Below are 27,527 nucleotides of genomic sequence, written 5' to 3' on the forward strand. Positions count from 1 at the left end.
ATAAACCGCAAACACACGCATATATACAGGCGAGTTTGGGCGACTTTTCGCATTAAATTGACGATTGTCCACCGAAACCACCCGTACTTTCCTGAACACACCCGAACCATTCCCGAAATGCAACACCTTGTAACATAAACATGGCGGACGACAGCTGAAATAATGCGTTTGAAGAAAAAGGAGTTAATAAAGTTTATATATAAGTTATTTATCCAGTAAATCTTATCAAAAATCATAAAAACAGTTCTTTTGAGAACTTTGCTACAACATAGTTGGGCCACCATCAAAAATATATTATGTTTGCGTCCTCTCCGACCAACTCATTTTTGTAATGAAAACACGAGTTGGTAAGTCGGAAAAAATCCGGAAAAAACTTTTTGATCCAAACAAGATATATTTGAAAAAAATTTTGTAAGAACTAATTTTCCCAAAATTGACAAAAACTTGGGAAAATTAATTCCCGTAAAAATAAATTTGTTTAGGGTAGTCAGGGCAAGTTTACAGACAGGGCCGCGAAAGAAGGGTCTGCATACGATGTCAAGTGGCGCTGTACTGTTTTTTGTCCCTGGGAACGAATCTTGCCCCATCTAAAAAGCCCGGGAAAAAATACACCCAATCAACCGAGATAACATATTTTTGATGGTGGCCTTAGTTCATTTTAATTTTTATACTTTTTTAAGTAATTCTTCGAGATTTATTTTGTGGTGAATCTTTTTTTTGGGCATTGTTCGGGACTATGCAGGTTTTTTCGAGCAAATACCTGAAATTTTTCAAAATGCCGAACTAGCCCGAAAACGCCCACACTTTTTACGGTGTATGCAGCTTATTGGCACCCTCCTCTGGACGGTTGGATACAATTTTGCAAAATTTTGAGTTATCATTAGCCAAACGACCGGCTGACTCTATTTTTAGTGCTCAAATGACTGTAACACCAGATATTTGTGACGTCCGCCGTGTCTAATTTACGGTTTTCCCTCTGATTGGATGTGGCACCTCTGGCAGAATGTTTTTTAACTTTTGAAACAAATAGATATCTTCTTCTTTTTCTTCTTCTAAAAACAGTGTTTTATTTATCTTAGGTGAGGCAAATGACTTTAAAGTCATTTGCTTCTGTAGACTCTAATCCCTTTATGTTAAAATGAACAGGGAGACGAGACGTCAGTCCGCCATTTCGCCTTTCATGCATTTCTCCCAGTGTACAATAATCAGAGTGTGCAGTTTTAGATTTATCTTAATTTAATCAATGATGCTTTAGCTAGCTAAATATTTTATACCCATTCTTGTGTTATGGAACTAATCCTTACTGTTTGCAGTGCAAAACCACAAACAACTTAATAAACTAGAAGGTGGCGCGCTAATTTTCGTCGAAGTTGCATTTCTGTATTAACAAGACTTTTAACCTTTGACCTTCACCTAAACTAAGCTAAAACTAGCTTCAAAATCATTTGGCAAACCAACATCCATTCCAACCTTGCGAAGGGCACGTCCCATAGCTATGGCTACCATGATGAATACAATGACTACTATACACAAGGTTGTGTATTTCCGCTACGCAACATTGTTGCTTGTGTGGCGTTCATCAAATATCCTGTAGGTATATAGAATTGATAAATCGTGCTATCGTGCTGGTGACTACCATAACATGCTTTCTCTGTCCAAACTGATTCCATTTTCGCCAGAATGTTTTAAAAACGAGTAGCAGAGAAAGAGAAAAGGTTAGCTATTCTTTTCAAGTCTGCTCCTGCTAGCTAGCTAGCTAGCTCGCCTCTATATATGATACTGTACAAAACAAACAAAAATTTCATAAACGTCCATCTTAACACTGTCAAAGGCAACCCCTGTTGCAAAAATTTACCTACTAAAGCCCTGTTGTTTGTTTTAAAAACATATAAAACTAACTTATTAGCATGTTGTACTGTCATTAAAAGATCACCCTAGGTAGCTAGCTAGGTATGTAGCTATAGATGAATTCTACTGTGACGTTTTTTTATTTTTCAGCTGTAAGCTGTTTGGCTCTGGCATTGGCGTGGCAGAAAAAAAGATGCTAGGATTTGGTGAAGAGAGGTCTTTTGTAGATTTATTCTCAAGGAAACTTCATTTGAGTTCATTTAAAGTCCTGAGAATACTTCTGTGAGTTGAAATGAACTGTTAATAACTTTGCTTCACAGGGCCGAAAAGCTTACCACTGAAAATGTACACAACAGAATTCATCTATTGATTTTGCATTATTGGTTGCGGATTGTTACCAATCACCAAAAGTCAGCAATAAAGTAATTATAATATTGAGTATATATACTGTACTTGCGTAGAATTGGTATTTCGGCTATGATGAGTTGTGACTAGACGTTTTAATTTTGCATCAAGAACAATGATGGACATGATGTGCATGCATATGCATGGACAAAAAAATAAACAGCAAAGTATATATATATCTTCAAAAAAAAAAACTTTGTCAAAACCGTAGTTTTTTTTTAAAGATCATTAGCGATAAACAATGCTGAGCTCTAATTATCACTAATTTTGCTTTGTCAGCAGATTATCGATAATAGTGCAATATGGCTGATGCATAAATTTTTTGGCTAATTATTCGAAAAACACAGACAACAACAATCTTTTATGTTCGTCGATTAAATTATTATCAAATTCCCTGCAATTGTCACATATATTCGATAAAAAACTATCCAAGTGCATTTTTAATCTTGCATTCGTAAAAATTTATTTATATATTAACGTAAATGTAGATTTATTTGCCAATTTAGCCTTGTGATCCTTTTAAGATGTGCATGCATTTACGTAACTTTGTAACCATTTGCAACTCATTTATAGATTTACTACACATTTTTTTTAATAAGAACATGCTCGAAGAGCTAGACTGGGATTTGATTAACCCAAGGATATTTAGAAATAATAAATTTGGTCTGAAAATTTAGGTCAAAAATGCAATTTTATTACATTTTCAATCTTTATTCCATAAAATATATATGAGTTAACGTAAATAACCAATTCGTCCTATGTGTTCCTACTTTTTTCGTCTGTCACAATGCATGCGCTATGTGGTTCTATTAACCAGAATTTTGAGGAATGGCTTAGATAAGGAGTTCTGGAGTATATACATTTATATAATGCTCAATTTGATCCACTTGTGATGGCTTTTTTCTCGCATATATACAGTGCGTTAAAAATACTCTAAATACTCTTCTGGAAAATGAAAAATATATTAAACCTCTATAATTAATGCTCTCTGTCAAAATGAGGTGTTTGTTAGAGTTTGATGTGTTGAATGTTTCATTAAATATCGGTTACTGTATTTATTTCCGCCTCTCTAGTAAACCTGCTTTTTTAGTGTGGATTGAAAAAATTATTGTGTCTCCCTTGTAATCTAGCATGCAGAATTGCTGTAATTCTTATTGAGTTAGTCTTTTTTTATTTCTAAGGCTGAAATGCTGATCTCACAGTAGGGAAAATAGGGTAAATACGGTATAATGTCAGAAAATAAATATTCAAATGTTATTTTTTTTAATAAGCATATGGGTCTAAGTAATACTTATCTTAATAAATGACCCCTTTCAAACATTTGCTAAATGCCGGAGGCGTTCATTGCAGAATTTACAGTAACTACAACAATGTACTTGGTATTAAGTAGACTAAAAAAGGTTAAGAAAATAAGAACAGAAAAAGTCAGGACAAATCTTACTTATAAAAAACGTACATTTGCGAAAATTTTTAGATGTTAGAATGTCGTAATGAAAAGGCATACACCTTAAAAAGTGAGATGTTTCTTAACGTTTCATTTTGTAACGAAAAAACCCAGACAACTGAAGCTACAATTTCATAGTGATACTACGGCGTATTAAAACAAGAGTGCCCTGGATTACCAAATATGTAACGAATTGCGATTACAGAGATGTGATTTTTGATGACGCACTTGCAATGTTATTACAGAAAATCGTGTAATAATGGAGATTTGAGAACAAATGAAACAAAATCATCAAACGTAATGTTTTGATTTCTTAAACAGTTCTGGTATTATTTTAAGTTATGAGTATCTACTTTTAGTGACATATTTGAAAATTTACCTGAAAAACACATGTACTTGTTTCTAGAAGGGTTGACGTGTTCTTGTATGTTTGGTCCTTAGAATCAACCAACCACTGATGTCAAGCGCATTATTATGCATATTAATTTTTTTTATCAGACCTTTTCCCATACGTCTTTTAGAACGAATCAAGCTGTGCTTTGATATGGCTAACTAAAAAAATGTTGCTTATATAAGTTACCAGATGATCTTGATAAAAAATGTATTTGATTTCCTCATTTGTGTATTATTAGTTAACATAAAAGTAATACTCATTTTGAGCTGCACATTCGGATCTGCACTCTAACTGACAAGTTCCAGCAATGGCCCACACAGTGTGCTATCTAATCCATTTTCCTCATATGGCTGAGATTAACCCAGGCTATGGTAATATTCACTTGCCCATATTGACTCGCCACCCATGGGGAAAAGTATAATTGTGCAAATTTTGCCTTGCTTTTCTGTAAATTGATTTAGGCAGTCCACTAAGTACTCTAACAGATAAAACAAAATAATTCATGTCATATTTTGAAGATTTTAAGAACATTAGCTCTCAAGTTTGAAAAAAGTGCTCTAAATTAACCAAAAATTTGAACCTCAAATTTTGAGTTTATTTTGGTTGTATATCTTCAATGTTTTGCTATCAGAAGATGCTTGACTTTTAATTCATGACATTAAGCAGTTAATTTTTGCCCACGTTCTTGATTTCGCACACATTTAATTCTGTGTCCTCCTTATGAGTAATATAGACATCTCTTAAAATTAAGAGTTTTTGTGATATTTAACTTATTTTTTTATAAACTGATCGTTTTGCGTGGCTTGATGATGCTAAAAAATTTCTTTAATCTTAAATTTATGCCAGCCAACACTGATGAGATTTATATTTGTGTAGAAACATGTTTGTTTTACAAAACTTGGAATCCCTTAATCTAATTTTGCACACATATGAAATATAAGTATTTTATGCAATTAACTTGTTCGTGCAGTGGTTATGCACAAAAAATAAAAAATACACGTTAGTTTATTGCAAGAAACATGCATTTGGGCTTAGGCTTAATGTTTCTTAGTTTTTTCGAGAAATAAGTTTCAAATGTTTCTTTTATTCTCAATTTTTTGAAAACATGCTTTCCTGACGAACAAACATACTTCCTTCCTGAGAGAAATCGATGCAAATGTTTTCCTGTGAGTATTTCCTCTGTAAAAATTTCAGTGCTTTCTGTTTAGTTTTTGGTTCTTGGAGTGGAATATGTGTTAGTAAAAATTGTTTCTTGCCTTTCTGAGCCTGCCCATGTTTTTAGGATGTTTCTTACTTTTTTGCCGATTTGAGCCTATGTTTCGTGTATGCATGTTTCTTGTAAAAAAAAGCCCCGTGTATATCCGTATTTTTTTTATAACACACTTGTCACGATTTTATAGCTAAAAATACTATTATCTTTAACAAAAAATATTCAGCTTCTCCAAGAATTTTTCTTTAAATTAAAATATTGTGAATAATTAATTTTTTAGTGCTACGCACTTGTGAAATTATACAGAAAAAATGACGTAACTATTAAAGAGAAAAAGATGGCTCATTTTTTTAAATTCCGCAATCTTTTTCTGAGCAATCTTTTTTTGTGCAATAATTTCTTCTCTTAAGGTATATCATGGTGTCATACCCAGTCAAAATCATTCCCTGACCTTAAGCAGCCCAAAGCTACTTATTAGTAATATTATTTACCCAGGATAGCCTCTTCAGTTTCTATAGGAACTGTTATTAACGAGGGTCCTGCGAAGGGGGTCCTAGGTCCCATTTGAGCTAGGAATGCGTGCAAGCACACCAACCGCTCAACTAGACAACCGCCTAAGATACCAATTCTATTCTCGTGCTTAACGTTAAGGAGAAAGGGTCGATTCTCACTTTTATAGTCTCTGGCATGACTCGGTCGGGGTTTGAACCCAAGACCTTTCACACTGGAGGTGGACGCTCTACCACAAGGCCACCAGCCTCTAGGCAACTAGTCTTTGCGTTTTCTATGTCACGATAATAATTGCTAATATTTATCTACTTTTATACGTAAGTGACACTGGTAAATTGCTATTTTTTCTCAGGAAAATTAAATAACAAATTAATAATGTGATTTTTTGTGTATGTGGCTGACTAGTTTTAAACATTTCCTTATGGAGGCTAAAAGTGGTTTCGCACTCTTTGATAACAATGTGTTTTAATACCCTTTTTAAATCAACTGTTTATTACACATTTGTTAGTTCATTGCTACAAAAAATTTATAGTCTTAGAATAAAATTTTGATATGAATTCAAACTATTTTGTAGAAATGAGAAAAAGAAGGAATTTTTACTGGTATAATCATAATTTTATCGTTTAGTTATAGATTACAAATCTTTTTATGGAGGATTCCACAAAGACATCATCAAGTCCAAATCAATCTCATTCTTTGGATTCAAATACCAGTAATCTATTAGCAAGTGGTGAAATACCTATTTCAAGTACAGGCAGAAAGCGATCATTAAGTTCTTCATCACAATATGTCAAATCATCTTCTGACGATAGTCGTCTCGAATCGCAAAACAGTAACAGTTCCAATAGTCAAGCCACAACGATTTCACTAGAATCAGGAACTTCGGAGATTGCCACTAATCAAACACCGTTAACATATTCATCCAAAAGTACCAATTCGTCTTTAGGCAGTTCCACGAGTCAAGCAACAACTTTGTCCCTAGAATCTAACAATTCGGGGATCGTTACAAATCCACTTCCAAGTAATGATATATCGAAAGGCAATTCAAATATCGTTACCGGTCCCACGTGGGGCTTGTTGACTGCAGTTAATAATGAGTATAGGAATTACAATTTAAAAGGCAATGGGCCTATTCAGTTTGGACGTCATTATAACTGTGAATATAAATTTCCTAAAAAAGTCAAATGGAACAATAAAGTTGTGTTTTTCCAACTCTCGGTGTTTCATTTTACGATTTATAGGGTCGTAGACGAACAATCGCCAACCGGCTTTACTGTTTACATATCGGACAGAAGCAGACACGGGACTTATTTAAATGGCGAGAAAATTGGAAAGGGCAATTCTCAGCCTTTAACGAACTGTTCTAAAATAAGTTTAATATATTCAAATTACGAAACGTTTATGTATTTCGACATCAATTATCATGAGGCTATGCTCAGTAAGTTTCCAAAGGAACTAAAGGAAGAATACATAGTAGAAACTGTAAGACTTGGCGAAGGTACTTACGGTGTCGTGCAGAGAGGATTTCTAAAGACGACGAACGAACAGGTAGCAATAAAGATCATCCAAAAAACGCCTTCTCTGTGTTTCGTCAAGGACATCAGCTATGAAGCCAATTTAATGATGGGGCTTAAGCACCCAAATATCGTAGAAATTAAAGGTTTTTATGAATCCGATGAAAATGTCTGTATCGTTCTAGAATGCGTTGATGGAGGAGAACTCTTCCAATACTTAAAAAAGTATGGTGCTCTAGCAGAAAGCCGGTGCAAGGATTTGTTTATGGAGCTTTTACAAGCTGTAGATTTCCTCCATAAAAACAACATCGTTCATCGGGACATAAAGCCAGAAAACGTGCTGTTAACTTGTAAGAACATCGAAACAGCGCATGTCAAATTAACAGACTTCGGTCACAGTCGGATCGCTTCCGAACAGTCTGTATTAAAAACAGATGTTGGCACGCCCAATTTTCGTGCACCGGAAATCGTTAGGGGACTTGGCTACACTAAAAACGTTGATTTGTGGTCTCTTGGTTGTATATTGTATGCTTGTCTCTCTGCTGAGCTACCTTTTACTATGAAGGATGGCATGGACGCGTTAAACGCCTCGATTTTGAGCGGTGTGTACGATTTCGAAAGTATAAACTGGCAGCATATTTCCTTTGAAGCCAAAGAATTAGTTCGCCAACTTCTGACTGTTGATGTAAACAAAAGAATAAAGTTACACGAAGCATTGCAGCATGACTGGTTTAAACCTGCTTTGGAACAGCTGTGTAAGAAACAGAAAATCGATAATTAGATTAAGATATTCATAAATATTTATGTTAAGTTTTCTGCTTTATATTCCGTCCATAATATATTCAGTTGGTATATGAGAACAGGAACTTTCGCGATCATAAGTCATTGCAAATTTGGCACATTATTTAAAGAGCTAACGCATACTTTAAAGAAAGAAAGTGTTTTTGAAAGAAATATATGCTGTTACTGCGAATCCTTTTATTTTGCATGAAAAACACTTCTCAAGTTCGAAAAAAATTTTCATTTAGTTCCCATTCGTTTTACTGACTTTAATCTTATAGTACCGAAGTTTTCAGAATTTGTTTCTAATTAGAACATTTCGCAGAAAAAATTTTGCTGTACAACACTACAAACCTTACTTTTTGCGGTATTAATTTTTTTTTTTAATTTCTTAAAACCCGCAAAATTTCCACATTCTTTTTTTTTAGATAATAATATATAGCCGTGATATTATCAAAGAAGTCATAAAGTAGTGTTAGTGGGCTTCTAAAAATATATTTTTGACAATTTTTTTTGAAATGGCCCATTAGAGTAAAAAAGTTTTTGGCCAAATCTCTCATCATAGCTAATTCGCAAAATTATTATTCTCGAAACGCGTTTTTTAGACCTCGCAAAATTGATTACAAAAAACACATCTGGTAAAGCTTGGAAATGCAAATTAAAGGACTATCATTGTAACAAATTTCGCTGAAATGTGTTGTACATACTTAATGCTTACAAATGCTGACGTCAGCATTATTTTTGAGTATTATTTCTTTTGTTAGTTTTCATTTTTTATGTTGTTTTAAAATATTTCTACAAACGTAGTTACTTCTTTTCTATTAAATCAATTTGTATACAAACCAAATTTTGAGCTATTTTTTTTTAATTTTAAAGTTTAGAAAATCCTCTATCCGCTTGCTCATTCTTTCACGTCATTTTTGCTCAACGTATGTAATTGAAATTTTATTTTAAATACAAACATATACTTCACGAACATTGATAAATTTAAGCACTATACCCCTTTAGTCAAATGTGCATACAACGTTTTGCCTTAAAGCACTTTTAGGGAGATTTTGGAGACTTTCATTGCTCGCGTTGATTAATTTTCGCTACTGTAAGGCTTAGGTATTTTTTATATATTTAAATTTTTTGTCACACGTATGTTAAATTAACTTTTTGCACTTCAGTAACTTTTTGTACGTCTAATTGATTGCACATATTTTTCTCTCGAAGGAAATGATTTGTCTTCTTTCCTCAAAAATAGTTTTGATCAGAATCTGAAGTCTAAATTAAAAAATTAAATTTCCTAAAATGGAAACAAAAGGATGGAAGAACAGTTTTCGCGCGGATTTATTTTAGCGAATCGGTCCTCGAAGGCTATTTCGCGTGGACGTATTTTCGCGAATTGAGCCGAATTTACGAAAATATATACCGCATAATTTATCTTCTTAGGGCATATTGCATTCTGCCTGTGATTTTTATTTTATTACATTACCATTTGTAATACAACGCTGCATATGATTTATTAAAAAATATTTGTTTACTCTTTATCTCTTGCTCTTGTAGAAACATTACCATTGTTTAAGTCACGCGACTGTTGTATATATATTATATATACGTATTTGCATTTTTTTTCGTTACAGTACATGTTTTAGTTAGTATTTCCTTCTTATTACCTTTGTTTCTTTCATATTACCTTTTAATTAATTGTTGCGAATTTCATCGTTCACGTTTTTTTTATAAGACACATGTATATAAGAAACCTACATTAAAAATTAAGAAACTTTTACTACTACATTCTATGTCTATTTCTGAAATAAGAAACTTGTTTCTAAATAATTCTTACAAATAATTGAAAAAAATTACATCAAACTGGATGACTTCAATGCATTGGACGTGATTTTAGTGGACTAGGGTCATGTTTTTTATTCTTCTTGAGTTGTATTGTTCATATTTTGTTCCGTTGTGTTGTTGATAACTTTTAGTAAAAGAGACTTTGAAACGAAAAAATGCTTTATTTTTTTATTTTGAAACCAACTAATCCAAAAATTAAAGAAACTGTTTGAACTATTTATTTGATATAAGAAACCCTTATTTTGCTAGGAAAATTAAGAAACTATATAAGAAACATTTTGGAACTGGAAACATGGAATTTCAGCCTACAAATAAAAAACTTTTAGAACTAGGCCTTTCGCCCTGTTTCGTAAAGAAAATGTGTATTGCAGGACTTATGTATTTTTAGAAACTGAAACTTTTAGGAACTGAAAAACCAAACATCAACAACAAGACTCCGTAACATTATTTTAATGTGTTTTTAAGCGATAACTTTACAAGATGCACACATAAACGTCATAAAGTGGGATTCGAACCCACGCCTACGGATGTAGACTGCGACCTGAACGCAGCGCCTTAGACCACTCGGCCATCCTGACTGTTTTCCACGCCATTTTGCATGTCAAGTTTTTAAGTCATATTGGTTGTGGATTAATACAAGGAGTAAGCGCTGTTTCCCACGTTCTGCGAGTCGGGAACGAAGTTTCTTTTCGGATTCTGCACTACAATGTAACCCGACTTTTCAAATTATGCGCATGCGCATGCGAATAGTATAAATGCACCTGTTGTATCCTCGGCCAAGCCTCGGTCTTTGGTTGCGTGGAAAGCATCGCAAACTTTAAACAGCATGTGGAATCCTGAAGAACTCGATACACGTATCCAACAGCTGGTGGAAGATGCACTTCAACGTCACAAAGAGCAAATATTGGCAGCTGCTACCTCTGTTGCTAAAGCAATTGCTTCACTTCTTTTAGACAACCAACAGTCAAAGATTGATAAAGCGTTGGAATCTCAAAAGAGCCAGCGTCAATCTAAAAGGCAAAGGAAATCAACACCAATTTAACTTTTGTCTAAACGTTATGGACAAATTCGACAAGGCAGCGGACAGTTGGGCGGATAAGGACATAGAAAACGCGCAAAAATTGTTGTCTGAAGGTGTGATCTTAGTTGAGAAACGTATTAAACTCATTAAGCTGGCAGCCAGAAAAGATCTGGCAACGGTTAATGAATATTTAAGTGACGACTTAGCGTCTGATTCAGAAGACGAAAAACTTATAAATCAAGCAATCCGTTCAGCCAATGCTAAAAGCGAAAAGCGTAGAAAATTACAGCAACGCACTTTTCCCCAAAAAACGAACTTTGATCGTAGTAGTGTTGCAATGTTTTACCGTGAAATATACTTGTTATTCCTTCTATTAATGACAAATCAATATCACTTACATACTTTACATGCGAAATGGCGTAAGAGACATCCAGGATGCCCGAGTGGCCCAAGGCGCTGGGTTCAGGTCGCAGTGTGCATTCGTAGGCGTGGGTTAGAATCCCAGTTCTGACATAAATTTGCAGATTAACGAAGATTCTCTCTCAAAATCGTTAAAAAGAAATTGCAACTGTAGGTGTTCTTTACGAATAACCTCCATAGCATATTATTTATGGTTGTTCAACCATACAGGTCGTTAATGTAGAAATACAGTCTTTTTATGTTCAAACGAAAGCCGAGACAAAGTATTGTTGTTTTATCTTGAAATATAATTGTTATTATGTTCAAACGAAAGCCAAGACCAAGGATTAATGCTTTACCATGATCTATAGTTGTTATTCCTTCTACAGTAGAGTCTCCATAACTCGAACCTCTATTACTCGAAAGTCTCCTTAACTCGAACGAATTCGTTGGCACCGTGAAAGTTTCCTAATAAACTCTTATAAAAAAACCTCTACTACTCGAACCTCCATAACTCGAATGTTCCCTTAAGTCGAACAGATTATTTTGTCCCTTGAAGGTTTTTGACTCCATAACTCGAATTTTGTGGCATTTTGAAAAAAATTGATAAGTTTTCCTGATCATTTAACTCTTTATCATTTTCATATTTTAATGTTTACGTGTGTTGTGGGCCTTATATTGTTCGAATGCATGATTCGAATGTTTTGTTTGTGTTTCAAACGACAACGCTTTCTCAACCAATTTTCAAAAACAGAATTTCATAGCAATTTGACAAGGGCGTCTGTGGCAGGGTCAAAAAGAAGTAGAGCCGATAACAAGTCCTGTAAAATAAAATACAGTACCCTCAAAGAGCTTGAAAAAGGAACTGCTCCAAAGCGTTTTCTCGAAATTTGGAGAAGAAATGTTGGCTTCCCTAAAGGACTTAAATAAAAACATCAAACGAGATTATGATGATACTTGTAAACAATCAATTATAACTGATTTTTTTCGAAAAATTTGAGCAAAAAGCAACTAAAACGCTCTGTTTTTGTATTTCACCAACCCAGAACCCCCAATAAGTAAGACTACGTACTTAATATACTGTTTTTGTTCATCTGGTAGGCAGATAAGGGAAAAATTTTGAAAAAACTTGAAAACCTCTACTACTCGAACGTCTCCTTAACTCGAACGGTTTCCTTTCCCCCCTGGCCGTTCGAGTTATGGAGACTCTTCTGTACTAATCCAGAATCAATATCACTCATATACGTGACATGCAAAATGGCGTTAAAGACAGTCAGGATGGCCGAGTGGTCTAAGGCACTGGGTTCAGGTTGCAGTCTAATTCATAAGCGTGGGATCGCATCCCACTTTTGGCATAAACCTGCAGATTAAGGACGAAGCTCTCTAAAAATCGTTAAAAAGAAATTGCAACTGTAGGTGTTCTTTATGAGAAACCTTCCTAAAATTTCCTGTATAATTGTTCAACCGTACAAGTCGTTAATGTAGAAATGCGGTCCATTTTTAGGTTCAAACGAATGCAAAGACCAAAGGTTAAAGTTTTATCTAGAAATATACTTCCTACTCCTTGTATTAATGCCGAATTAACATCACTTACATACTTGGCGTGTGAAATGGCGCAAAACACACTCAAGATGGACAAGTGGTCTAAAGCGCTGCGTTCAGGAAGCAATCCACATTCGCAGGCTTTGGTTGGAATCCCCTTTCTGACATTAATACAGAGATTAAGAAGGATGATCTCTAAAAATTGGTAAAAGGAAATTGAAAAATTAGGTCTTCTTTATGAAAAAACTTCCTGGCATATGTTTTATGGTTGTTCAATCGTACAGTTATTTAATGTAGAAATACAGTCTTTTTTATGTTCAAAGGAAAGCCAAGACCAAGGATTAGTGTTTTACCGTGAAATACAATTGTTATTCCTTCAATTAATCCAGAATCAATATCACTTACATACTTGAATTGAAAAATGCCATAAAAGACAGTCAGGATGGTCGAGTGGTCTAAGGCGCTGCGTTCAGGTCGCAGTCTACATTCGTAGGCGTGGGTTCGAATCCCATTCTGACATAAATTTGAAGGTTAATGAAGATGCTGTCTAAAATTCAAAGTGGCGTAAAAGACAGTCAGGATGGCCGAATGATCTATGGCGCTGCGTTCAGGTCGCAGTCTACATTCGTTGGCGTGGGTTGAAATTCCACTTCAGACATTAATATAGAGATAAAGAAGGATGTTCTTTAAAAATTGGGAAAAGAAGCTTGCAACAGTACGTCCGCTCAAGAAAAACTTTCCTAGCATATGCTTTATGGTTGTTCAACCGCACAGGTTGTTACTGTAGAAATACGGTTATTTCTAAGGTTTAAACCAAAGTCAAGGCCAAGGGTTAAAGCTTTTCAAATATACTTGTTATGCCTTGTATTAAACCAAAATCAATATCAATTACATACTTGACATGCGAAATAGCGTAAACCACACCCAGGCTGGACGAGTGGTGCAGGGCGCTGCGTTCAGGCAGGAGTTTACATTCGAAGGCGTGGGTTGGAATCGTACTTCTGACATGAATTTAGAGATTAGGAAGGATGATCTCTAAAACTGCAACAGTAAGTGTTCTTTATGAAAAACCTTCCTATAATATCCTTTCTGGTTGTTCAACCGTACATGTCGTTAATGTAGAAGTACGGTCTTTCTTATGTTCAAACGAAAGCCAAGACCAAGGATTTATGTTGTACCGTGAAACATAATTGTTATTCTTTTTATTAATCCGGAATCAATATACATTACATACCCGAAATGTGAAGTGGCGTTAAAGTCAGTTAGGATAGCCGAGTGGTCTAAGGCGCTGCGTTCAGGTCGCAGTCTACATTGGTAGGCGTGGGTTCGAAACCCCCTTCTGATATTAATTTGGAGATTAAGGAAGAAGCTCTCTAAAAACCGGTAAAAGGAAATTGCTACAGTAAGCCTTCTTTATGAAAAACCTTCCAGGCACATGCTTTATGGTTGTTCAACCGCACAGATCTTCAATGTAATGTGAAGACTAAAGGTTAAAGTTCTATCTAGAAATAAACTTCTTATTCCTTGTATTAGTGCCGAGTCAACATCACTTATATACTTGACATGCAAAATGGAGTAAAAGACAGTCAAGATGGCCGAGTGGTCCAAGGTGCTGGGTTCAGGTCGCAGTCTATATTCACAGGCGTGGGATCGCATCCCACTTCTGACATAAATTTTGATATTAAGGAAGACGCTCTCTAAATATTGTTAAGAAGAAATTGCCGCTGTAGGTGTTCTTTATGAAAAACTTCCCTAGAATGTGCTTGATTGTTGTTTAACCGTACATGTTGCTAATGTAGAAATACGGACCTTTTTATGTTCAAACGAAAGTCAAGTCCAAGGTTGAAGTTTTATCGAGAAGTATTCTTCTTATTCCTTGCATTAATCCGGAATCAATATCACTTACATACTTGACATGCAAATTTGCGTAAAACACACTCCGGATTGCCGAGTAGTCCAACGTGCTCTGTTGAGGTCGCAGTCTAAATCCGTAGACGTGGGTTGGAATCCCAATTGTGACATGAATTTAAGGACTAAGAAGTTTGTTACTTAAAAATTGGTAAAAGGAAGATGCAACTGTGGCTGTTCTTTACGAAAAACAGTCCTAGCATATGATTTGTGGTTGTTCAACCTTACAGGTCGTTAATGTAGTAATACGGTCCTTTTTTATGTTCAAACAAAAGTTAAGACCAAGAGTTAAAGCCTTATACTCAAATGTACTTGTTTTTCCTTGTATAAAACCAGTATCAACAAGGGTTAGAGTTTTACCGTGAACTATACTTGTTATTCCTTCTATTAATCCAGAATCAATAACACTTATATACTTGACATTCGAATTGGCGTAAAAGACAATCAGGATGGCTGAGTGGTCTATGGCGCTGCGTTCAGGTCGCAGTTTACATTTGTAGGCGTTGGTTGGAATCCCACTTCTGACATGTAATTCGACATTAAGAAGGATGTTCTTTAAAATGAGTATAAGGAAATTGCAACAGTAGGTCTCTTTTATAAGAAACCTTTCTGGCATATGCTTTAAGGTTGTTCAACCGTACAGGTCTTTAATGCAGAAACACGGTCCTTTTTTATGTTCACTCGAAAGTCAAGACCAAGGATTAATGCTTTACCATGAAATATAGTTGTTTTTCCTTCTATTATTCCAGAATCAATAATACTTACATACTTGACATGCAATGTGGCGGAAAATATAGTCAGGATGGCCGAGTGTTCTAAGGCGCTGCGTTCAGGTCACAGTTTACATTCGTAGGCGTGGGCTGGAATCCCACTTCTGACATGTAATTGGTGATTAAGAAGGCTGCTCTTTATAATGTGGAAAATGAAATTGCAACAGTATGTGTTCTTTATGAGAAACTTTCTTATAATATCCTTTATGGTTGTTCAACCGTAGAGGTCGTTAATGTTGAAACACACCCTCTTTTTATGTTCAAACGAATGTAAAGACAATGGACTAGTGCTTTACCTTGAAATATAGTTGTTATTCCTTCTATTAATCCAGAATCAATATCACTTACATACTTGAAATTCAAAGTGGCGTAAGAGACAATCAGGATGGCGGAGTGGTCTAAGGCGCCGCGTCCAAGTGGCAGTCTGCATTCGTAGGCGTGGGTTCGAATCCCACTTCTGTCATCAACATGAAGATTAAGGAAGATGCCCTCTAAGAGTCGTTAAGAAGAAGTTGCAACTCTACCTTTTCTTTATAAAAAAACTCCATGGCATATAATTTATGGCTGTTCCTCGTACAGGTCGTTATTTTAGAAATACAGTCTTCTTTTATGTTCAAACGAGAGCCAAGGCCACGGATTAGTGTTTAACCTTGAAATATAATTGTTATTCCCTCAATTAATGCAGTAGCAATATCACTTACATACTTGAAATTCAAAGTGGCGTGAAAGACAGTCAGGATGGCAGAGTGGTCTAAGGCGCTGCGTTCAGGTAGCAGTCTACATTCGTAGGCGTAGGTTCGAATCTCATTTCTGACATAAACTTGAAAATTAAGGAAGATGCTCTCTAAAAGTCGTTAAAAAGAAGTTACAACTCTACGTTTTCTTTATAAAAAAACTCCCTAGCATATGCTTGATTGTTGTTCAATCGTACAGGTCGTTAACGTAGAAACACAGTCTTTTTTTAGGTTCAAACGAGAGCCAAGACCAAGGATTAGTGTTTTACCTTGAAATATAATTGTTATTCCTTCTATTAATCCAGAATCAATATCACTTACATACTTGAAATTCAAAGTGGCGTAAAAGACAGCCAAGGTTGGCCGAGTTTTCTAATTCGCCGCGTTCAGGTGGCAGTCTACATTCGTAGGCGTGGGCTGGAATCCCACTTCTGACATGTAATTGGTGATTAAGAAGGCTGCTCTTTATAATGTGGAAAATGAAATTGCAACAGTAAGTGTTCTTTATAAGAAACCTTCCTATAATATCCTTTATGGTTGTTCAACCGTACAGGTCGTTAACGTAGAAACACAGCGTTTTTTTAGGTTCAAACAAATGTAAAGACCAAGGACTAGTGTTTTACCTTGAAATATAGTTGTTATTCCTTCTACTAATCCAGAATCAATATCACTTACATACTTGAAATTCAAAGTTGCGTAAAATACAGTCAGGATGTCCGAGTGGTCTAAAGCGCTGCGTTCGGGTTGCAGTTTACATTCGTAGGCGTGGGTTGGAATCCCACTTCTGATATGTAATTGGTGATTAAGAAGGATGTTCTTTAAAATGTTGAAAACGAAATTGCAACAATAAGTGTTCTTTATGAGAAGCCTCCCTATAATATCCTTTATGGTTGTTCAACCGTACAGGTCGTTAATGTAGAAACACAGCCTCTTTTTAGGTTCAAACGAATGTAAAGACCAAAGACTAGTGTTTTACCTTCAAGTACAGTTGTTAATCCTTTCATTAATCCAGAATCAATATCACTTATCTACTTGACATTCGAATTGACATAAAAGACAGTCAGGATGGCCGAGTGGTCTAAGGCGCTGTGCTCAGGTGCAGTCTACATTCGTAGCCGTGGGTTCGAATCCCAACTCTGACACAAAGTTGAAGATTAAGGAAGATGCTCTCTGAAAGTCGTTAAAAAGAAGTTGCAACTGTACGTTTTTTTTATAAAGAGACTTCCTAGCATATGCTTGATTGTTGTTCAATCGTACAGGTCCCTGATGTTGAAATACGGTCGTTTTTTAGGTTCAAACAAAAGACAAGAACAAGGATTATTGTTTTACCATGAAATATAGTTGTTTTTCCTTCTATTAATCCAGAATCAATATTACTTACATACTTGACATGCAATATGGCGGAAAAGATAATCAGGATGGCCGAATCGTCTAAAGCGCTGCGTTCAGGTCACAGTCTACATTCGTAGGCGTGGATTCGAATTCTACTTCTGACATAACCTTGAAGATTAAGGAATTTGTTCTCTAAAATTTGTTAAAAAAAAATTTCAACTGTGCATTTTCTTTATAAAAGACCTCCATGGCATATAATTTATGGCTGTTCCTCGTACAGGTCGTTATTTTAGAAATACAGTCTTCTTTTATGTTCAAACGAGAGCCAAGACCAAGGATTAGTGTTTTACCTTGAAATAGAATTGTTATTCCCTCTATTAATCCAGAAGCAATATCACTTACATACTTGAAATTCAAAGAGGCGTAAAATACAGTCAGGATGGCCGAGTGTTCTAAGGCGCTGCGCACAGGTCGCAGTTTACATTCGTAGGCGCGGGCTGGAATCCCACTTCTGACATGTAATTGGTGATTAAGAAGGCTGCTCTTTATAATGTGGAAAATGAAATTGCAACAGTATGTGTTCTTTATGAGAAACTTTCTTATAATATCCTTTATGGTTGTTCAACCGTAGAGGTCGTTAATGTTGAAACATACCCTCTTTTTAGGTTCAAACGAATGTAAAGACAAAGGACTAGTGCTTTACCTTGAAATATAGTTGTTATTCCTTCTATTAATCCAGAATCAATATCACTTACATACTTGAAATTTAAAGTGGCGTTAGAGACAATCAGGATGGCGGAGTGGTCTAAGGCGCCGCGTCCAAGTGGCAGTCTGCATTCGTAGGCGTGGGTTCGAATCCCACTTCTGTCATCAACATGAAGATTAAGGAAGATGCCCTCTAAGAGTCGTTAAAAAGAAGTTGCAACTCTACCTTTTCTTTATAAAAAAACTCCATGGCATATAATTTATGGCTGTTCCTCGTACAGGTCGTTATTTTAGAAATACAGTCTTCGTTTATGTTCAAACGAGAGCCAAGGCCACGGATTAGTGTTTTACCTTGAAATATAATTGTTATTCCCTCAATTAATGCAGTAGCAATATCACTTACATACTTGAAATTCAAAGTGGCGTGAAAGACAGTCAGGATGGCAGAGTGGTCTAAGGCGCTGCGTTCAGGTAGCAGTTTACATTCGTAGGCGTAGGTTCGAATCTCATTTCTGACATAAACCTGAAAATTAAGGAAGATGCTCTCTAAAAGTCGTTAAAAAGAAGTTACAACTCTACGTTTTCTTTATAAAAAAACTCGCTAGCATATGCTTGATTGTTGTTCAATCGTACAGGTCGTTAACGTAGAAACACAGTGTTTTTTTAGGTTCAAACGAGAGCCAAGACCAAGGATTAGTGTTTTACCTTGAAATATAATTGTTATTCCTTCTATTAATCCAGAATCAATATCACTTACATACTTGAAATTCAAAGTGGCGTAAAAGACAGCCAAGGTTGGCCGAGTTTTCTAAGTCGCCGCGTTCAGGTGGCAGTCTACATTCGTAGGCCTGGTTTCGAATCCCACTTCTGACATAAATTTGAAAGTTAAGGAAGATGCTCTCTAAAAGTCTTTAAAAAGAAATTTCACCTGTGCGTTTTCTTTCTAAAGAACCTCCCTAGCATACTTGTGGCGCCGTAGATTAGTGGTTATAGCTCTCGTACTCTGTGCGGGAGACCACGTTTCGATTCCTCTTGACAGCGATTCAACATGTGCGAGTGAATGTTACCATAGCCCCGGGTTAACCCAAGCCATGTGAGGGAAATTGGGAAGATGGCACACTGTGTGGGCCGTTGGATGTTGCCGGGAGTTGTCTGGTTGAGCGCGGGCTCTAATTGGGTCTGCGTAGCTCAAAATGAGCATTAAATACTCTAGGACTCTCCATCTACGCCATGGCCCCTCCTGGAAATAATAGACAGGGTATATCCCTCGATATTTGTGAGGCTAGCCATGTAGAATATGCACATCTATCTATCTATCTATCTATCTATCTATCTATCTATCTATCTATCTATCTATCTATCTATCTATCTATCTATCTATCTATCTATCTATCTATCTATCTATCTATCTATCTATCTATCTATCTATCTATCTATCTATCTATCTATCTATCTATCTATCTATCTATCTATCTATCTATCTATCTATCTATCTATCTATCTATCTATCTATCTATCTATCTATCTATCTATCTATCTATCTATCTATCTATCTATCTATCTATCTATCTATCTATCTATCTATCTATCTATCTATCTATCTATCTATCTATCTATCTATCTATCTATCTATCTATCTATCTATCTATCTATCTATCTATCTATCTATCTATCTATCTATCTATCTATCTATCTATCTATCTATCTATCTATCTATCTATCTATCTATCTATCTATCTATCTATCTATCTATCTATCTATCTATCTATCTATCTATCTATCTATCTATCTATCTATCTATCTATCTATCTATCTATCTATCTATCTATCTATCTATCTATCTATCTATCTATCTATCTATCTATCTATCTATCTATCTATCTATCTATCTATCTATCTATCTATCTATCTATCTATCTATCTATCTATCTATCTATCTATCTATCTATCTATCTATCTATCTATCTATCTATCTATCTATCTATCTATCTATCTATCTATCTATCTATCTATCTATCTATCTATCTATCTATCTATCTATCTATCTATCTATCTATCTATCTATCTATCTATCTATCTATCTATCTATCTATCTATCTATCTATCTATCTATCTATCTATCTATCTATCTATCTATCTATCTATCTATCTATCTATCTATCTATCTATCTATCTATCTATCTATCTATCTATCTATCTATCTATCTATCTATCTATCTATCTATCTATCTATCTATCTATCTATCTATCTATCTATCTATCTATCTATCTATCTATCTATCTATCTATCTATCTATCTATCTATCTATCTATCTATCTATCTATCTATCTATCTATCTATCTATCTATCTATCTATCTATCTATCTATCTATCTATCTATCTATCTATCTATCTATCTATCTATCTATCTATCTATCTATCTATCTATCTATCTATCTATCTATCTATCTATCTATCTATCTATCTATCTATCTATCTATCTATCTATCTATCTATCTATCTATCTATCTATCTATCTATCTATCTATCTATCTATCTATCTATCTATCTATCTATCTATCTATCTATCTATTCTTGATTGCTGTTCAACCGTACAGGTCGCTAATGTTAAAATACGGCCCTATTTTAGGTTCACACGAAAGTCAAGACCAAGGGTTAAAGTTTTACTGTGAGATATACTTTCTATTCCTTCTATTAATCCAGAATCAATATCAATTATATACTTGACATTCGAAATGGCATTGAAGACTCTCAGGATGGTCGAGTGGTCTATGGCACTGCGTTCAGGTCGCAGTCTAAATTCGTAGGCGTGGGTTCGAATCCCAAATCTGAAATAAGCTTGAAGATTAAGGAAGATGCTCTCTAAATGTCGTTTAAAAGAAGTTGCAAGTCTACATTTTATTTATAGAAAAACTCCCTATAATATGCTTGATTGTTGTTCACTCGTACAGGTCGCTAATGTAGAAATACGGTCGTTTTTTAGGTTCAACCGAAAGTCAAGACCAAGGGTTAAAGTTTTACTGTGAGATATACTTTCTATTCCTTCTATTAATCCAGAATCAATATCACTTATGTACTTGACATTCGAAATGGCATTGAAGACTCTCAGGATGGTCGAGTGGTCTATAGCACTGCGTTCAGGTCGCAGTCTAAATTCGTAGGCGTGGGTTCGAATCCCAAATCTGAAATAAGCTTGAAGATTAAGGAAGATGCTCTCTAAATGTCGTTTAAAAGAAGTTGCAAGTCTACATTTTATTGATAGAAAAACTCCCTATAATATGCTTGATTGTTGTTCACTCGTACAGGTCGCTAATGTAGAAATACGGTCGTTTTTTAGGTTCAACCGAAAGTCAAGACCAAGGGTTAAAGTTTTACTGTGAGATATACTTTCTATTCCTTCTATTAATCCAGAATCAATATCACTTATGTACTTGACAATAGAAATTGCATTGAAGACTCTCAGGATGGTCGAGTGGTCTATAGCACTGCGTTCAGGTCGCAGTCTACATTGGTAGGCGTAGGTTCGAATCTCATTTCTGACATAACTTTGAAGATTAAGGAATTTGCTCTCTAAAAGTCGTTAAAAAGAAATTGCAACTGTACGTTTTCTTTATAAAAAAACTCCCTAGCACATGCTTGATTGTTGTTCAACCGTACAGGTCTTTAATGTAGAAACACGGTCCTTTTTCATGTTCAAACGAAAGTCAAGACCAAGGATTAATGCTTTTCCATGAAATATAGTTGTTATTGCTTCAATTATTCCAGAATCAATATTACTTACATATTTGATATGCAATATGGCGGAAAAGTTAGTCAGGATGGCCGAGTTGTCCAAGGCGCTGTGTCCAGGTCGCAGTCTACATTCGTAGACGTGGTTTCGAATCCCACTTCTGACAGAACTTTGAAGATTAAGGAATTTGCTCTCTAAAAGTCGTTAAAAAGAAATTGCAACTGTACGTTTTCTTTATAAAAAACCTCCCTGGCATGTAATTTATGGCCGTTCCTCATACAGGCCGTTATTTTAGAAATACACTCTTTTTTATGTTCAAACGAAAGCCAAGACCAAGGATTAGTGTTTTACCTTGAAAGATAATTGTTATTCCCTCTATTAATCCAGAATCAGTATCACTTTCATACTTGAAATTAAAAGTGGCGTAAAAGACAGTCAGGATGCCCGAGTGGTCTAAGGCTCTGCGTTCAGGTCGCAGACTACATTCGTAGGCGTGGGTTCGAATCCTACTTCTGACATAAACTTAAAGATTAAGGAAGATGTTCTCTAAAATTCGTTATAAAAGAATTTGCATCTCTACGTTTTTTTTATAAAAAATCTTCCTAGCATATGCTTGATTGTTGTTCAACCGTACAGGTCTTTCATGTAGAAACACGGTCCTTTTTTATGTTCAAACGAAAGTCAAGACCAAGGTTTATTGCTCTACCATTAAATATAGTTGTTATTCCTTCTATTAATCCAGAATCAATATTAGTTACATTCTTGACATGCAATAAGGCGGAAAATATGATCAGGATGGCCGAGTTGTTTAAGGCGCTGCGGTCAGGTCTCAGTCTACACTCGTAGGCGTGGGTTCGAATCCCACTTCTGACAAAAACTTGAAGATTAAGGAAGATGTTCTCTAAAAGTCGTTAAAAGGAAGTTGCAACTCTACGTTTTCTTTATAAAAAAACTCCCTAGCATATGCTTGATTGTTGTTCAACCGTACAGGTCTTTAATGTAGAAGCACGGTCCATTTTTATGTTCTAACGAAAGTCAAGACCGAGGATTAATGCTTTACCATGAAATGTAGCTGTTATTCCTTCTATTATTCCAGAATCAATATTACTTACATACTTGAATTTCTAAGTGGCCTAAAAGGGAGTCAGAATGGCCGAGTGGTCTAAGGCGCTGCGTTCAGGTCGCAGTCTACATCCGTAGGCGTGGATTCGAATCCCACTTCTGACATAACTTTGAAGATTAAGGAAGATGCTCTCTAAAAGTCTTTAAAAAGCAATTTCAACTGTACGTTTTCTTTCCAAAGACCCTCCCTAGCATTTTCTTGATTGTTGTTCAACCGTACAGGTCACTAATGTAAAAATACAGTCCTATTTTGGGTTCACACGAAAGTCAACACCAAGGGTTAAAGTTTTGCTGTGAGTTATACTTTTTTTTCCTTCTATTAATCCAGAATCAATATCACTTATATACTTGACATTCCAAATGGCATAGAACACTCTCAGGATGTTCGAGTGGTCTATGGGACTGCGTTCAGGTCGCAGTGTACATTCGTGGGCTTGGGTTCGAATCACACTTCTGACATAAACTTGAAGATTAAGGAAAATGCTCTCTAAAAGTCGTTAAAATGAAATTGCAACTCTACGTTGGCTTTATACAAAAACTCCATAGCATATGCTTGATTGTTGTTCAATTGTACAGGTCGCTAATGTAGAAACACAGCCTCTTTTTAGGTTCAAACGAATGTAAAGACCAAGGACTAGTGTTTTACCTTGAAATATAGTTGTTATTTCTTCTATTAATCCAGAATCAATATCACTTACATACTTGAAATTCAAAGTGGCGTAAAAGACAGTCAGGATGGCCGAGTGGTCTAAGGTGCTGCGTTCAGGTCGCAGTCTACATTCGTAGGCGTGGGTTCGAATCCCACTTCTGACATAAACTTGAAAATTAAGGAAGATGCTCTTTAAAAGTCGTTAAAAAGAAATTGCAACTCTACCTTTTCTTTATAAAAAAACTCCCTAGCATATGCTTGATTGTTGTTCATCGGTACAGGTTGCTAATGTAGAAATACGGTCCTTTTTTAGGTTCTACCGAAAGTCAACACCAAGGGTTAAAGTTTTACAGTGATATGTACTTTTTATTCCTTCTATTAATCCAGAATCAATATCACTTATGTACTTGACATTCGAAATGGCATAGAAGACTCTCAGGATGGCCGAGTGGTCTATGGCGCTGCGTTCAGGTCGCAGTCTACATTCGTAGGCGTGGGTTCGAATCCCACTTCTGACATAAACTTGAAGATTAAGGAAGATGCTCTGTAAAAGTCGTTAAAAAGAAGTTACAACTCTACGTTTTCTTCATAAAAAAACTCCCTAGCATATGCTTGATTGTTGTTCATCGGTACAAGTTGCTAATGTAGAAATGCGGTCCTTTTTTAGGTTCAACCGAAAGTCAAGACCAAGGCTTAAATTTGTACCGTGAAATATACTTGTTATTGCTTCTATTAATCCGAAATCAATATCACTTATTTTCTTGACATTTGAAATGGCATAGCAGACTCTCAGGATGGCCGAGTGGTCTATGGTTCTGCGTTCAGGTCGCAGTCTACATTCGTAGGCGTGGGTTCGAATCCAACTTCTGACATAAACTTGAAGATTAAGGAAGATGCTCTCTAAAAGTCGTGAAAAAAGAAATTGCAACTCTACGTTGACTTTATAAAAAAACTCCCTAGCATATGCTTGATTGTTGTTCAATCGTACAGGTCGCTAATGTAGAAACACAGCCTCTTTTTAGGTTCAAACGAATGTAAAGACCAAGGACTAGTGTTTTACTTTGAAATATAGTTGTTATTTCTTCTATTAATCCAGAATCAATATCACCTACATACTTGAAATTCAAAGTGGCGTAAAAGACAGTCAGGATGGCCGAGTGGTCTAAGGCGCTGCGTTCAGGTTGCAGTCTACATTCGTAGGCGTGGGTTCGAATCCCACTTCTGACATAAACTTGAAAATTAAGGAAGATGCTCTCTAAAAGTCGTTAAAAAGAAATTGCAACTCTACGTTGGCTTTATACAAAAACTCCCTAGCATATGCTTGATTGTTGCTCATCGGTACAGGTTGCTAATGTAGAAATACGGTCCTTTTTTAGGTTCAACCGAAAGTCAACACCAAGAGTTAAAGTTTTACTGTGAGATGTACTTTTTATTCCTTCTATTAATCCAGAATCAATATAACTTATGTACTTGACATTTGAAAGCAGACTGTCAGGATGGCCGAGTGGTCTATGGCGCTGCGTTCAGGTCGCAGTCTACATTCGTAGGCGTAGGTTCGGATCCAACTTCTGACATAAACTTGAAGATTAAGGAAGATGCTCTCTAAAAGTCGTTAAAAAGAAGTTACAACTCTACGTTTTCTTTATAAAAAAACTCCCTAGCATATGCTTGATTGTTGTTCATCGGTACAGGTTGCTAATGTAGAAATGCGGTCCTTTTTTAGGTTCAACCGAAAGTCAAGACCAAGGCTTAAATTTGTACCGTGAAATATACTTTTTATTCCTTCTATTAATCCAGAATCAATATCAGTTACATACTTGAAATTCAAAGTGGCGTAAAAGACAGTCAGGATGGCCGAGTGGTCAAAGGCGCTGCGTTCAGGTCGCAGTCTACATTCGTAGGCGTGGGTTTGAATCCCACTTCTGACATAAACTTAAAGATTAAGGAAGATGCTCTCTAAAAGTCGTTGAAAAGAAATTGCAACTCTACGTTGGCTTTATAAAAAAACTCCCTAGCATATGCTTGATTGTTGTTCATCGGTACAGTTCGCTAATGTAGAAATACGGTCTTATTTTAGGTTCACACGAAAGTCAAGACGAAGGGTTAAAGTTTTACTGTGAGATATATTTTTTATTCCTGCTATTAATCCAGAATCAATATCACTTATATACTTGACATTCGAATTGGCGTAAAATGCAGTCAGGATGGCTGAGCAGTGTAAGGCGCTGCGTTCAGGTCGCAATCTACATTTGTAGGCGTGGGTTCGAATCCCACTTCTGACATGTAATTGGTGATTAAGAAGGATGCTCTTTGAAATGTGCAAAATGAAATTGCAACAGTAAGTGTTCTTTATAAGAAACCTTCCTATAGTATCCTTTATGGTTGTTCAACCGTACAGGTCGCTAATGTAGAAATACGGTCTTATTTTAGGTTCAGACGAAAGTCAAGACGAAGGGTTAAAGTTTTACTGTGAGATATATTTTTTATTCCTGCTATTAATCCAGAATCAATATCACTTATGTACTTGACATTCGAAATGGCATAGAAGACTCTCAGGATGGTCGAGTGGTCTATGGCACTGCGTTCAGGTCGCAGTCTACATTCGTGTCGTATTGTTGTTCAATCGTACAGGTCGCTAATGTAGAAACACAGCCACTTTTTAGGTTCAAACAAATGTAAAGACCAAGGCCTAGTGTTTTACCTTGAAATATAGTTGTTATTCCTTCTATTAATCCAGAATCAAATCCACTTACATACTTGATATTCAAAGTGGCGTAAAAGACAGTCAGGATGACCGAGTGGTCTAAGGCGCTGCGTTCAGGTCGCAGTCTACATTCGTAGGCGTGGGTTCGGTTCCCACTTCTGACATAAACTTGTAGATTAAAGAAGATGCTCTCTAAATGTCGTTAAAAAGAAGTTACAACTCTACGTTTTCTTTATCAAAAAACTCCCTAGCATATTCTTGATTGTTAATCATCGGTACAGGTCGCTAATGTAGAAATACGGTCCTTTGTTAAGTTCAAATGAAAGTCAAGACCAAGGGTTAAAGTTTTACTGTGAGATGTACTTTTTATTCCTTCTATTAATCCAGAATCAATATCACTTATGTACTTGACATTCGAAATGGCATAGAAGACTCTCAGGATGGTCGAGTGGTCTATGGCACTGCGTTCAGGTCGCAGTCTACATTCGTAGGCGTGTGTTCGAATCCCACTTCTGACATAAGTTTGAAGAATAAAGAAGATGCTCTATAAAAGTCGTTAAAAAGAAATTGCGACTCTACGTTGGCTTTATACAAAAACTACCTAGCATATGCTTGATTGATTTTTAATCGTACAGTTCGCTAATGTAGAAACACAGCCTCTTTTTTGCTTCAAACGAATGTAAGGACCAAGGACTAGTGTTTTACCTTGAAATATAGTTGTTATTCCTTCTATTAATCCAGAATCAAATCGACTTCCATACTTGAAATTCAAAGTGGCGTAAAAGACAGTCAGGATGGCCGAGTGGTCTAAGGCGCTGCGTTCAGGTCGCAGTCTACATTTGTAGGCGTGGGTTCGGTTCCCACTTCTGACATAAACTTGTAGATTAAAGAAGATGCTCTCTAAATGTCGTTAAAAGGAAGTTACAACTCTACGTTTTCTTTATCAAAAAACTTCCTAGCATATTCTTG

At 35.8% G+C, this 27,527-nt stretch overlaps 1 protein-coding gene and 12 non-coding genes across 14 annotated transcripts; 12 read left to right on the forward strand and 1 right to left on the reverse strand.

Moving 5' to 3' along the window:
- Nucleotides 1-580: 580 nt before the first annotated feature.
- LOC130641043 (serine/threonine-protein kinase Chk2-like) lies at nt 581-9,732 on the forward strand. 2 transcript variants are annotated; one of them, XM_057447676.1, is made up of 3 exons: nt 581-1,715; nt 1,999-2,270; nt 6,439-9,732. In XM_057447676.1, exon 3 carries the CDS (start codon nt 6,460-6,462, stop codon nt 8,104-8,106), a length of 1,647 nt encoding a protein of 548 aa, XP_057303659.1. In that variant the 5' UTR covers nt 581-1,715; nt 1,999-2,270; nt 6,439-6,459; the 3' UTR covers nt 8,107-9,732. The 2 variants fall into 2 exon arrangements, with proteins under 2 accessions (XP_057303659.1, XP_057303660.1); XM_057447677.1 differs by lacking the exon at nt 1,999-2,270 and having other exon boundaries at nt 583-1,715.
- A 702-nt stretch (nt 9,733-10,434) lies between these two features.
- On the reverse strand, nt 10,435-10,519 carry Trnal-cag (transfer RNA leucine (anticodon CAG)). The gene has a single exon. It is a non-coding gene; the product is annotated as a tRNA-Leu (tRNA).
- Nucleotides 10,520-13,339: 2,820 nt separating this feature from the next.
- On the forward strand, nt 13,340-13,422 carry Trnal-cag (transfer RNA leucine (anticodon CAG)). The gene has a single exon. It is a non-coding gene; the product is annotated as a tRNA-Leu (tRNA).
- A 742-nt stretch (nt 13,423-14,164) lies between these two features.
- Nucleotides 14,165-14,248, forward strand: Trnal-cag (transfer RNA leucine (anticodon CAG)). Its single transcript has one exon. It is a non-coding gene; the product is annotated as a tRNA-Leu (tRNA).
- Nucleotides 14,249-22,517: 8,269 nt separating this feature from the next.
- Trnal-cag (transfer RNA leucine (anticodon CAG)) lies at nt 22,518-22,601 on the forward strand. The gene has a single exon. It is a non-coding gene; the product is annotated as a tRNA-Leu (tRNA).
- A 625-nt stretch (nt 22,602-23,226) lies between these two features.
- On the forward strand, nt 23,227-23,310 carry Trnal-cag (transfer RNA leucine (anticodon CAG)). The gene has a single exon. It is a non-coding gene; the product is annotated as a tRNA-Leu (tRNA).
- Nucleotides 23,311-23,934: 624 nt separating this feature from the next.
- On the forward strand, nt 23,935-24,018 carry Trnal-cag (transfer RNA leucine (anticodon CAG)). The gene has a single exon. It is a non-coding gene; the product is annotated as a tRNA-Leu (tRNA).
- Nucleotides 24,019-24,288: 270 nt separating this feature from the next.
- On the forward strand, nt 24,289-24,372 carry Trnal-cag (transfer RNA leucine (anticodon CAG)). The gene has a single exon. It is a non-coding gene; the product is annotated as a tRNA-Leu (tRNA).
- A 625-nt stretch (nt 24,373-24,997) lies between these two features.
- On the forward strand, nt 24,998-25,081 carry Trnal-cag (transfer RNA leucine (anticodon CAG)). Its single transcript has one exon. It is a non-coding gene; the product is annotated as a tRNA-Leu (tRNA).
- A 617-nt stretch (nt 25,082-25,698) lies between these two features.
- Trnal-cag (transfer RNA leucine (anticodon CAG)) lies at nt 25,699-25,782 on the forward strand. The gene has a single exon. It is a non-coding gene; the product is annotated as a tRNA-Leu (tRNA).
- Nucleotides 25,783-26,052: 270 nt separating this feature from the next.
- Nucleotides 26,053-26,136, forward strand: Trnal-cag (transfer RNA leucine (anticodon CAG)). Its single transcript has one exon. It is a non-coding gene; the product is annotated as a tRNA-Leu (tRNA).
- A 502-nt stretch (nt 26,137-26,638) lies between these two features.
- Nucleotides 26,639-26,722, forward strand: Trnal-cag (transfer RNA leucine (anticodon CAG)). Its single transcript has one exon. It is a non-coding gene; the product is annotated as a tRNA-Leu (tRNA).
- A 624-nt stretch (nt 26,723-27,346) lies between these two features.
- On the forward strand, nt 27,347-27,430 carry Trnal-cag (transfer RNA leucine (anticodon CAG)). Its single transcript has one exon. It is a non-coding gene; the product is annotated as a tRNA-Leu (tRNA).
- Nucleotides 27,431-27,527: the final 97 nt, after the last annotated feature.

Source organism: Hydractinia symbiolongicarpus, chromosome 4 (assembly GCF_029227915.1).
Source record: "Hydractinia symbiolongicarpus strain clone_291-10 chromosome 4, HSymV2.1, whole genome shotgun sequence".
Lineage (NCBI taxonomy): Eukaryota > Metazoa > Cnidaria > Hydrozoa > Anthoathecata > Hydractiniidae > Hydractinia > Hydractinia symbiolongicarpus.

What these genes read in the sequence shown, in the direction of transcription:
- LOC130641043 (XM_057447676.1), top strand. Translation starts at nt 6,460, where the DNA reads ATGGAGGATTCCACAAAGACATCATCAAGTCCAAATCAATCTCATTCT.